The sequence below is a fragment of the Labrus bergylta genome, chromosome 13, assembly GCF_963930695.1.
Source record: "Labrus bergylta chromosome 13, fLabBer1.1, whole genome shotgun sequence".
In the NCBI taxonomy this organism is placed as follows: Eukaryota; Metazoa; Chordata; class Actinopteri; order Labriformes; family Labridae; genus Labrus; species Labrus bergylta.
The window spans coordinates 22,753,970-22,767,306 of NC_089207.1; the positions used below are offsets into that span (position 1 = coordinate 22,753,970).

At 40.1% G+C, this 13,337-nt stretch overlaps 1 protein-coding gene across 1 annotated transcript; it reads right to left on the reverse strand.

Moving 5' to 3' along the window:
* Positions 1-3,784: 3,784 nt before the first annotated feature.
* Positions 3,785-8,349, reverse strand: LOC109989385 (frizzled-7-A). The gene is made up of 2 exons (XM_020641112.3): positions 8,240-8,349; positions 3,785-8,094 (listed from the first exon to the last, which is right to left on the reverse strand). The coding sequence occupies exon 2, from the start codon at positions 7,819-7,821 to the stop codon at positions 6,112-6,114; it is 1,710 nt and encodes a 569-aa protein (XP_020496768.1). The 5' UTR covers positions 7,822-8,094; positions 8,240-8,349; the 3' UTR covers positions 3,785-6,111.
* Positions 8,350-13,337: the final 4,988 nt, after the last annotated feature.

Below are 13,337 nucleotides of genomic sequence, written 5' to 3' on the forward strand. Positions count from 1 at the left end.
TTATTTATTTAGGTTGTTAAAAGTCACAGACACATTTCTGAGTATTTACAGTAGAAAGTAACTTTCCCTTGTCATGTTCTCTATTATCTATTGTTGATTTAATGTGCTTCAACCATCAAAATATTCAGGTTTACACTCATAGACTAATTTAGGATAAAACTTAAAGTTCCTGAATTGAACTACTTTCACTGTTTCTTTCTCAACACATTATAAATAAAATGTGCCTTTCTGGGTTTTAAAACAGTAAAAGGCCTGATAGGCCTCAGTAAACAGAAAATTATTTAGTCATCCAAAGATCACGACAGAAGCTGCTGCTAACATTATTAAAAAGAGAATAAAATGTAACTTTCACATGTTTCCATATTTGTTTGTGACTATGGTCAGTATTTGATGTTAAACAAACTAAACGATCAGATAACTACAAATAAGACTTTTCCTGAAACCTAAAGTTTTTAAGGAGCAAGCTGTTGAAATAAAATAATTATTTATGTGCATCTCTGAATCTCAAAGTTTGATCTTGTTGACAGTAAAACATAGTTTTATTAAAATCATCAATCTTACGTCTTCTTCATTTCTTCAACACTTGTTGATTGGAGGAGAAAACGTTTTCGATGAAGATCTTTTGTGAAGAAATCCTGGAAAATATGACACTTTTAAACCACTTTGGATATTTCCTGCTGTCTCTGAGTTTGTTTCTGTTGAAAAGAGAGTTTGTTTTTGTTCGAATATATTTATGTTTGTATCTGGTCTATCACCTGGCAACCTGAAGCAGCTTTTTATGGGTCACTATGGAGATTCAAAATGCTGTTTACTTTTGATTACGCACAGAAAACCCTGTTTTAACTGATTAAGGCTAATTGAACACGTAAATTCAATATTAGCTGTATTATAGACAAATATAACACCAATAAAGATTATGAATTAATAATAAGTAAGTAACGATGTGAAATACGAGGAAAAGAGACAAATGCAAAAAAAGAGGAGTTTATAGATAGGCCTAAAATTGTTTAAGTTTACAAAGACGTGCATTATGATCATCACAAAGTTAGCCTTCTTTAGTTAGCCTAGTTATTTATTTTGGGCCTTTGACTCGTCATGGTCTGAAGACTAGGCCTTCAAATAAACGCTTTGTATTACTAGCCTATATTGAGTTTCTGTCAAATGTCTGTCATGTACAGGCTAATGTCAGTAGGCCCTAGCTTTTAAATGTGCATTAATACACTTTTAACAATAACATTGTTTAATCTAAAAGTTCTGATCAAAAGTTTTGTTTTTTTTGTTTTATTCAATGATCAATTTTCAGCGTCCATGTTGAAACACATAAGCTTTGTGGTGATGTTCAGTCGATGTTTGGAGAACAAGAGTCGTTAATGAAGATGTTTGTCGAAGAAATCCTCGAAAAAATCTAACTTTGAAACCACTGTGAATATTTGCTGCTGTCTCTCAGTGTGATTTGTTTCAAATTACTTTCTCTACTTTCACGTCACTCACCTGGCAACCTGGGTTACTATGGAGATTTTAAATTTACTTTTGACAACTCCTTTATCACCCAATTACAATAACTTCACATTATTCAAATATCTATAAAACCTTTTAGTCTCTAAATGAGCCTGAAGCTAGGGACCTCTTAAAAATACAAAACACACCGTTTTCTTGATTTTTAACGAGGCTATCTGTTAGAAGAACACCACATCACTGATTAACCCCCTCTTCCAAAAAAAGGCCACAAGATGGTGCTGTTGTTCATGTGGCTGTGAGCTTTGAGCTCCACCCTCATACTTTTTATACTAATGCTGAGTAAACCACACTAGGCCTATTTCTGTAATCACCTCTACGCCTACTATCATTGTCTGGTCGCCTATTTGAACATTTCTTGCTTTGATAAAGATGTGAGGACTGCCACTTTGATTTCTAAAGCTCTTTTACAGACAATCTATATCAGTGCTAGTGTCAATTTACAGGAACAAAGGCACAATTAAGACCTCTTACTTAGGCCAGTGTCATTTCCTTTACAAAAAAAAAACTTAATCCAATAGTTTAAAAAAAGAAATGTCAGTCTTCTGACCACGAAAAGCACTTTTAAACTGCCATTCACACACTGATGGTACAGGAAGCTATGTTGAGTGCCCATCAGTTTTAACTACATACATTCACATGCCCCTGGTTATGCGATTTAGGGTTGACTGTCTTGCCAAAGGACACCTCAACATTTGGACTAAAAGAGCTGGGATGAATCCAACAACCTTTAAAGACGTATGCCTCTACCACCGAGCCCTAAAATATTCTTTATTCTGCAGCATACTTAACAAAACTAGTATTAAAGAGGTTTTGACTGGAGCCTACTTTATTATTGTTGTTTAAGAAAACAATAGGCTATTATTTAAGAAAAAAAAAAAACAATTGCTGAACTAAAAGACTGTTTTGGGATAATTTTGTTGCTTTTATGATCAAAAACTGTTCTTTGAGTTTGTTGTTGATTCAAACAATGTATTCACACATCCAGCTAACTAGGATGCTGCTGTGGGGTTCAACATAAAAGTACATAGGCAGAGTGACAGCCACGTTTTTTTTATGGCAAAATGTGAAGAAGAAAAAGGTATAAAACTTTCAAAAATCTGGGATGACTTATAAGTAAAGCTGCTTTTTCACATCCTGGGTGATGGCAACCACATCTAATCCAACTGCTTACTGGGTTAACCTTAACACTATTTTGCCATACATTTAGACTATACATATATATGTGATGCTGCATTGACACATTTCATAGTTCATTAGTGAAAGTTACATATTCAAAATTGAACTGAGGTCAATCGGAGTGTTATTTTGTTGTTTAGTATCAGCCATATCACCGGTCTCACAGACACAGAACTTATTCATAAAAAAACAAAAATGTTGATTCACTTTTAATGCTGTGCTTTTACTTCATTAGGTAAGCCTAGAAAAGATGACAGCATCATCAGTCTTTTCCTTTCTCTCTGGTCATCATCAGCAGAGGTTCTTTTCCACTTAGTATTTACAATTGTAGTTGTTCAATTGTAGAATGTGTGTAGTACTATACATCTGCCTGCAGAGGGCAGTGCAGTATAAAGAACTAACTCATAATGTTCATATCTAGTAGAATGGGATTTCAACAGATGTGTTGTGGAATAAAAATATAACACATACTCTTTCAATTAAATTCTGGTATGTATGTTTGTATGTGTAAACAAAATGTAAAAATGTGCAACCTTCATTGAGTTTAACCTTGAATGGCAAATAAAGAACATAACCAAAACAGCTTGTTCTGAAATGATTACAGCAGCAAACCTGCGGACAATTTTCCACACATATAGTCACACAGAATAGTGACGCCAATGAAGGGTGTGAAATGATTGTCAGTAACATTAAATGGCTTTAGGATTTGTGTTGTTTACTTGTTGCTCAAGCGCCCTGCTAACCAGCATCACAATGTTGCCTGTGTGCTGTGAGTGTATAAAGTCATGTGTCAAGTATTTTCACTGACATACCTTTAGAGTTAGGTGGTAAGTGAAAGCATTGAGGGACACATTAAGACGGTGTTAAAAAGAAAAATACTCTGCCATATCTAATATGTGCCATGCTATTACCTTTACTGATAATATCTCACAACAAACACTTTATATTTTGACACCTCCGACTACACTTACTTGTTTTGTAAGTCTACTCTTGTTTTGGGGATTGTATTGTCAACTACTGATTCCAGAAAATTCACAATCAAGCTCAAAATACAGCCGGGGTTGTAAACACAAACCACAGAGGTCCAAAATTTACAAACCGTATTGCTTTTATTAAAACTGTACACATACAACAGGTTTATCTCATTAAAAAAAAAGGTTAAAAGAGGCAAAAATGAGAATACCCATAAATACAAAATGTCGTAAAAACAGATTGTGTTTACTCGGTGGGTTGCATAAGTTCCAATAACACACACATATTCCTTCTGAAACCAATTTACAAGACAAACAAATCAGTCTGGTATTGTAGTTTTGTCATCCTCTGCTCCTGGAAGACCATTTCACAATGGTGTTAGGAATAAACACAATGAATGACAGATGAATCATTGGATAGTGAAGTGTTCCCCCTGTTCCCAAAACACAATCCTACACACTAGTTATAACCAGGGTTTGAGGTACATACAATTGCATGGAAAATGTAACATTCCTTGAACAGATATTGTGCTGACAGTTTCCTATAAGGGTCGGATCATGGTGTTCTTTTCCAATAGAAGTATATTGACCACTTCAAGATCAAAACGAACAGGAATACCAGGTTTATAAGGTCATCATGTTACAAGTTTTCCCCCATTGCTGCAGTCCGTTTCCATTTGTCATCATGATGTGATGTCGGGAGAGAAAATAGTTGACGTCACCAGAAAAGGCTCAAGCCAATCAGGAGCTGCCTTCCACTATTTTAAAAAGGTTCATTTCGAAGCACCCGTGTGCGAAAAAGCAATGCTGGATTAAAAAATGGGAAATCTTAAATGTAGTGTTTTCTCACTTCAATGACTGTATACTTTATAGTTATACATCAAAACTACTCAAGTTTCAGTCCATAAAGAACAAGCAGGCTGACATATACCTTTGGGGTTATGCTGTAAAATTGTGGTAAAAAAAAAATTTGCTTATTTTGTAATATTAAAAAAATGTCTTATTATTTTAAACAATTATTCTCCTTAACAAATCAAAAGACAATGGGGATGCTCAACTTTACCTACAAATATGATAAATGTTTTGTTGTAATGTTCTGTATTAAAGTCAGAGATACAGTCCTAGAATAAACACTCCACCTCTGCTTTACACTGCATAGTGTTTGTCCACTACTCTCCAAGTTAAAAAAAATAGCACCCCCTCAGTTTTGACCTTTAAACTCCTTCCTGGTGTTTTACTTTTTAGAACCAGAAACATAAATCCTGTTTACAGAAAGGGAAAAATGACACGTTAAATGTTGAGTCTGCTTAGAGAACATGAAGTGAAATTGAAGGGTAGAATACAGGCTTGAAAATGTACAGTCATCTCTTTAAAGGATAGAACATCAAAAGTCCTGTGCAACCACTTCCATCCCATATGGATTTATTCAGGATCCTTGAAACAGCGCAGTGGATGTCTTAAAAGCTTGAAAGTCTTTTTGATAAGGGATCCAACATTTTGGAGACCACACACAGAGACAAACAATGAGCTGTTGTTCTTCAATGCAGATAGGCCTGTGAGTGTGTGAGTGTGTGTGAGAGAGAGAGTGTGTGGTCTCACCATTTAAAACAGGTCACTATGTAGTGAATCAAACTATATCACACGTATAACCTTAAGGATGGCTGTGCAAACCAAAACATAACTTCATTAACCTTTGGAGTGATCATTTAACACAGGAGCAACTACTCAACAGTCTGAAAACTTCTGAAACCCTTTAAAAAAAAAAAAGGCATTTTTTTGGGCATCAACTTGGCACAAGAGCTGCACTGTGATGCATTAGTCCCCATTAGAAGAGCCAAGATTGTTTACTGCAATTGGAACAATTATTGAAGAATGAGTATTTAGCTAAACGCTTAAAGTTAAATGAATATTCTAGGCGTCCCTTATAAAGCTGGCGTCCCAGTCAAGCTGGCTCATTTAGGGATCAACTCTTCGACCTCTTTTCAGCTGTGACATCTGCACTGCTCATCCCCCACCCCCCCCCATCTACAAAAAGTCCTTACAAGAAGTAGAATAAAGTACATTCAAATTGTAATATTGAAGTTTATGTGTAGGCAGTTTCATATCAAAAGTAACAAATTAACATTAAAAGCCTGGCTTTAGGCTACAGTTCAGAGACCAGTATGGCCATTCACATCAGTTCATAACCCAAAAATTAAAAAAAAAAAAAAAAAAAAAAAAGGCCAGGAGTGCGGGCAGTCCAATGACGAACAAAAAAAAAAAAGGTTGAACTGTAGTTGTTAGTCCAAAGCTAGAGTTGCTGTCACAACCGGGAAAACATTTTTAAAAAATCCAACTTAAAAAAATGTGTCCAAAAATAATATTAAAATGAAAGCTATAGACCTCATTTACAAGGTTGTTTTATCCAAAAACTCCGTCGCTTTAGTACGTTTTCATCATCTCAACTTCAGACGGTTGTCTCTCCATGGTTACCGTTGCTAAGGCGCTTGTAGAACCTCCGCCATGACTGGAGAGTTTTCCCGGACCAGACCCAAAATCCCGACGTGATGCCGACTATCATAGTCATCAGGTATTTGATCATGAACACGGTGAAGTCCGGGGTCATGGGGGCGAAGTTGTGGACCGGACAGGGGACCGCAAACCGCTTGCAGGTCTGCATGTGCCAGGTCCGCTCCCAGTGCTCCCTGAAGGCCTGCTCGTAGAAGTAACACGCGATCACGATGGTGGCCGGCACCGTGTACAGCACGCTGAACACGCCGATGCGCACCATCAACTTCTCCAGCTTCTCCGTCTTGGTGCCGTCGTGCTTCATGATGGTGCGGATGCGAAAGAGGGACACGAAGCCGGCGAGGAGGAAGGACGTGCCGATGAACAGGTAGACAAAAAGCGGCGCCAGCACAAAGCCCCGCAGGGAGTCCACGTTGAAGATCCCAACAAAACAAACCCCGGTGAGCACGTCGCCGTCCACTTGGCCCATGGCGAGGATGGTGATGGTTTTGATCGCTGGGACGGCCCATGCTGCCAGGTGGAAGTACTGGGAGTTGGCTTCGATTGCCTCATGGCCCCATTTCATCCCGGCGGAGAGGAACCAAGTCAGGGACAGGATCACCCACCAGATGGAGCTGGCCATACCAAAGAAGTACAACACCATGAAGAGGATGGTGCAGCCCTCCTTTTTAGTACCCTGCGCCACAGTCCTGTAGCCGTCATCCTTGAATTTATCCACGCAGACAACTTTATCCTCCAGGAAGAACCCCGCAGCGTAGGCCACGGCGACCATGAAGTAACACCCGGACAAGAAGATGATCGGCCTCTCGGGGTATCGGAACCGCCGCATGTCCACCAAGTAGGTCAGAACCGTGAACAGCGTGCTCACGCAGCACAGGATGGACCAGATTCCGACCCACAGCCGGCCGAATTTAACCTCATCCTCTCTGAAATACATGATCCCGGTGGGTTTAGTGGGCTCACATGGGGCCCCGCAGTCTTTGACCCCCAAGAAGCGGTAGCCCAGGTAGGAAGGCACCTCCAGCTGTAGGGGACAGGAGAACTGGTGGTACTGGTTGTGCTGAGGCGGGCGTGGGTTGGATCGGCCGCCGTTTGGGGGGGGGAGGGTCACGGGTACGGGCGCGTAAGGGGAAGACGATGAGGCCGGGCTGCTGGGTTCGGATGTGTTCTGACCCACGCAGATCTCGCCGGCTCCGTGGACAGGGAAAGCCTCACAGCGGAGACGCTCCGGCCACTGGAAGCCGAATTTATTCATCAGGGCTTCACATCCCTGCCGTGCCCGCTCACACAGAGACCGACAGGGGGGTATGGCCTGCTCCAGCACCGTGCACACCGGGGCATACATGGAGCACAGGAAGAACTTCAGGTCGGCAGAACACTGGACCTTCACCAGGGGGTAAAACTGATGCACCTCTAGTCCGGCGTCCTCCTGGTTTGTGTGGCCCAGTAGGTTCGGCATGATGGTCTGGTTGTAGGCGATGTCGGTACAAAGCGGAATGGAGATGGGCTGGCAGAACCCGTGTTCCGGAACCGATATCCCACTCTCGCTGTTGTAATGCTGAGCAGAAGTGGTGGAGGGCAACAGCCCGCACACCAGCCACATGATCCGCAGTAACACAGAGCCAGCCGTGGACCTGGCCGACGCCATAGTTGAGGAGGAGGAGGAGGAAAGGGGGGGGAGGGAAAGAAAAACTTTGATCCAAGTAGGGCGAGTTGAAAACGGTCGAAAAACACACTAAAAAGCCCACACGAACTGTCTCAACTTTGGGTTTTTTTAGCCCCGGTTCATCAAGCAGGAGTCACCTTGATCGTCCGTCGTCTTTTTCACCAAAACAAATTGAAGTGAAACGTTCGCTGTGTCATGACTTCTTCATGGTCTTTGTAAGTGACTCCAAGCAGTCCGCTCTCACTCCCCAATCCGCTGGAGGAAAAAAAAAAAAACTTAAAGTCCCATTTGCGCGAATTGATTCAAACTCCGATTGTTCCGTGCGGTAGAGATTTACGCGTCGTTGCTTTGGAGCAAAACAAGAAACATTGCGAACTAAAAAAAAAAAAAAAACTCTTACATTTCCATAGATTTCGAGTTGACTTTACACAGAGCGTCGATTCACATGCTGAGCGGCTGGAGGACCAGAGGGTTCGCTCTCCTTACTCAGTGCAGATTCCACCGGTTTTCAGGCACCCCCCTCCATTCACAAGACCCTTCGACAGAACGCAGGGCGCCTTGAAACCGGGATCACGTCTCAGCCTATCCCAGCGTTTGTTTTCCTACAGGAATCGTTCTTGATTGGTCTTTACTTCATATAGCCTAAAAGAAAGCTGTATCACAGTTATTACTTAGGGGGCAACACACTTATGTTTTTTTTTTTCCTCGTTATTTTTTTCCCTCTAGAATGCAACAAACAAAACGCTGCAGCTGTGAAGTTGAGCTCTCTCCGTTAACACACAGAATCCCTAAACACAGTCACTCACTATGTGCAGAACATGTTAACACTGAGCAATCATGGCAGAACATTTGAAGCCCAAATTGAATTTTCTTAACCATTCGCCCGCAGCAAGTAGGCTACCTGTTTGTTCTTATTTTTTTAAATACAAGTTTAAGACTTTCATGGCAAAGAATCAGATGCAACCCCACAACTGATCTCTATCATTGGGTGAATAAAAGCATCAACAACCAAAGCTGCAGTGATGTGGATTGACAGCATGATCAATCTAACCACAGGCAACCTTGTGTGAGGTTGTAGGAGGTGCCTTTGGTGGCCCTGCAGCATTTGGCTTGTTTCCACCCAGTTTGGATAAAAGGGGGTGGGGGAAGGGACAGGAAGAACAGAGAAGTTGAAAAGGGCAGGGGGGGGGGGGGGGGCATAGAAGTATAGAGAGAGCTGTAAGAAGAGTGGAACCAAAGGGAAAAGTCAGAAAAGTTCCCAAATGGTCGATAAAGAAAAGGACAAATTAGATCAAAATTAGCCAGTTGACTGATCTGGAGTTTTTGAGCAACAATGATTTAATGCAAAGTTTAATTTCCCAAGTCTTTATGTTGTCTGTGTTACACTGTCATTTAGCAATTGGTTCATATTCTGCAAGATAATAAAATCTCACCCCGATGGCAGGCTGATATTAAGAGATTGACACTTATGGTGTACTCATAAAATTCGTTCTACATTTTTTCCAACTTGGTATTACATTTAAATTTAAATTCTTAATTTAATAACAAGTCATTAATTAAATAAATATTGATGCAGTTCATTCTTTCCTTTTCTTCTGAAAAGAGGACAGCTTAAGTTGAGTATTTAATCTCAGAGGAATTTGGTTGTCAAAACAAAAGGGACAGACTGAATATGACCCTACTTTTAGGTATTCCGGGGCAAAACTATCTTTTATTCGGAGTGTAGCCAGCGGAAGATACTCACTAAGCGTTCCTGTTATTGTATGGGGATATAGGCAGTGAGCTTTATGTTTTAAGAGCGTTCAACAAAAGAATATCTGCCAGCAGTGTTTCAATTTGGTTTGAGTGCAGTGAAAGTGATCAAACTGGAAAGTAAAAACAATGACAATGTTTGAAAACCAAGACAAACTGCATTTTAAGAGTCTCTTGGGTTCAGATGAGTAAACTCTATCAACTTGTTTTGACATTGTTCTACAACACTACTTTAACTGCTTTCAAAACCAGGACAAGGCTACAGCATGCACATTAAAACATCTTATTTAAATTAATAGAAAAAATGGGATGAAATGATATTTGATGGTGTTTAAAATTGGTTTGAATCACTCTAACCTCTTTTCTCTGTCTTCAGTCTTCAATGCAGCAGTTAGTGGCCACAACAGGTCAAATGGTTGCACTTCATCATGTTAACTGTAGCTGTTTGTTTGTGTGTCTGTGTGTATTTATGTAAATAATGTCTGCAGTGGTCAAGCAGATGTGGGCAGCCTAGGAGGTTTTCAGACAGTCAGTCACTGTTGTAACTGCAGTCTGATGCATCTGGACATCTGCTGAAGAAAAAAAGTGTAACACAAACATCAAGTATATTTACAGTAGACCAAGATAAAAAATAAAAAAAATAAAGATTTTGAAGGCTCGGACTGTGCTTGCTCAGTTCGAGGATAGCCAAAAGTGTGACCACCAAGCTTTTGAGCTCGTGTGAAACCCAACACTGAGCAACTATTTGGATGTGGAGTAGAGGTGGAAAAACACAAGACTTTTTGTTTGGTCTTGGAGGTTTTTAAATTTGAAGAAGGTTTGCAGGACATGTTGGCTGACCAAGTCGGTCTAACCAAGGTAAAGTGTTTTTCAGGTGTGAGCTAAAATCTTAAGCCACCTTGTCAGTTAATGGTCTTGCTGAAATCTACATGGACTGTATATTATATATAAATTGGAAGTTATTTGAATTGGTCATAGTTGTTATTTATTATGTGTACAGCAGTTTTAGTATTTGTATTTACTTTTACCAAATGCAGAGCTACACCTTTCTTATACCTCATCTGCAATGTGTAATGCAAGGCGGCAGAAAGGTGGGGTGAAGTTGTTCCGCCCCTGATCCATGATCAGTGGTAACGGGGTGGGCGGTGGCAATCGGTAATGAAGATCTCGCTGTATGTTTACATGCCCTGCACTTCCACCATGCCAAAACGCAAAGTGCAAACATTGTGCAAACACACACTGGGACGTCAATATCATGCTGTGGTGGATACAATGTGAAAGTACAAAGGCCTAATGACAGTGGAACTGTTTTATTTTTAGCTGTTATTTAAGAACTACTATAGCGACTCATATTAAATAAGCTACACACAAATTAAAATCCAATTTAATCAACTAGTCTAAAGTTTAAAAAAAGATTACAATTCTGCTCAAATTGTTTAACACAGCGTCAGCGGGTAAACGATGTCATATTGGTTTCATAGTGTGGCTAACATTAGCAGTGCTAGCACCACCAGTCTTCGGTCCTCCTTGTTGCAGGTTAAATGCATTACTTTAGTTGAGTGGTTACACACCACCAGTTCTTCTTCTTAACCTAAACCTTTAGGATAATGTAAAACGGTATGTCTTCAATGTGAAGCTAGCATCCACAGAGCAGGTAGTCATGGCAACAATAATGGCGAAAGCATACATACACAAGGCTAGTAAAGCACTCCCACATAGTGCAAGAGGGATGTGGTTTGCTGTGGGGAATATAAGGATGTCTTCAATCTCTGACTGAGTGAGGTTAGATGACATCACATAAGTCAGTTGTGTTAAACATAGTAACTTTGAAGCAAGCTGTAAAAGGTGCTACATTTACACTGATGCAAAGAAACAAGCTTACTCTATTGTTTTAATGTGTCTTCATTAAGTCGCGGCGGCCTGTTTTATTTTATGTGTTTATGTTTCAGACTTATAGGTCAGTATATATATAGCATTACAGAAGAATGTGTGGGACATGTCTGAATAGGGGGAGGGGACATCAACCTTAAAAAGTTGCCAGAAAAAGAGAGCAAGAGAGAGAGAGAGAGAGAGAGAGAGAGAGGAATGCAGGCAGCTGGTTTGTGTCTGTCAGTGCTATACAGAGAGCCTACAGTCCTGGTCTAATCTCTCACTCACACAGACTCATACCCATACATACATACGTACATATATACATACATTCATACACACACACACACACACACAGTACATATAGGTACATGTACATACATACAGAATCAGAAATACTTTATTAATCCCAGTGGGAAATTTGGTCGTTACGGTTGCTTTAAACACAATATAGCAGTAGATATATGAATACATACACACACGCACACACACGCACACACACGCACACACACGCACACACACGCACACACACGCACACACACGCACACACACACACACACACACACATATACATACATAGACCAAAACTATATTCAAAACTGTCTGGCATGAAAACTCCATGCAGTAAATTCAGAGAAGAATGTTGTTGAAATATACAATGGAAAACAAATCATATCAAAGTTAGCATGCGGAGGGTGTAAGTAATGTTTATTGAAGTTATGCTCCTCACACAGATCAATGGAGATCTTACACTCATCAACTCAATGTTGCTGCAAACTATTGACTGGAAATGGACACATAAGCTCCTTCCAAAGACTTCTACCCCCAAAAATGTCTGGATATTACTTGAAGGGGCTGTATGTAAGAACGCAAATGTCTCAATAATTTGATCAAGACATTAAAATGATCATGACAAAAAGGCAAAGAGCTGGAGCAGAGGCTGGCTTTATGCCTCCTGACATACAGCTACAACAACGCTCCCGCCTCAGTCAGTCAGCCTAGCCGCGACCTAATTATGACCCTTACCCTTATCCTTCAGAAAACCAAATCAGAGTTATAAAACATTCACCCCATGTACAGTGTGTTTCTATTAAGAAATTATGGCCAAATGTCACTTTGGAACTAGGTTACAAACATGTTAATTCTGCTTTAACATGGGGTCTTTTGTATGGGAATGTATGGGACTTCAGGGCAATTCTCATCTTGCCTCAGGCGGACACTTTTGGATCTTTTTTATACTTCCACAGTGGCTTAATTTGGACACAGAGCAAATAATATGTGGGTACACAATAAGATCTGTAGGTGTTTGATGCCTCTGTGTGATGCTCCTATTGAAGAAAAAAAAACAATCTCAAATATCAAACATACAGGAAAAACCAATGGAGGAGTGGAGGTCAAACAGCGGCCTATGTCAAAGGACATTATAGAGACAAGACACACGCTCAGTGTAATTCTCAGCACATAAGCCCTTTATCAGATGGACTCTTCATTACTGTGACTTCATTATTTATGACTTTCTATCTCATACAAACGGGTAATTTTTTTGTCAACAAAGCTTAGTTTCCATTTTATTTTGTTTAACTGGTGGAAGGCCTATAAATTCTTTCACAGGCTTTGTATGATATGCCTAGCCAGAGCTGGGCAGTAACATCACTACAAATGAGTATTTAAACTACATTTTCAGTAGCTTTGTGGAAGCCACTGAATCATGGAATCAAATAGCTTTTCAGTAGCTTAGCTGTTTTATTTTTTAAGTAGTCATGGCAAGCTACATTTCCTCCGCAACAAAGCTGAAGCGCAGCGGAGCACTCTATAACAGTCCAAAATCACATTTTAAAAGATGAGGAGAAGACGCCAGCACACATATTTTCCATATG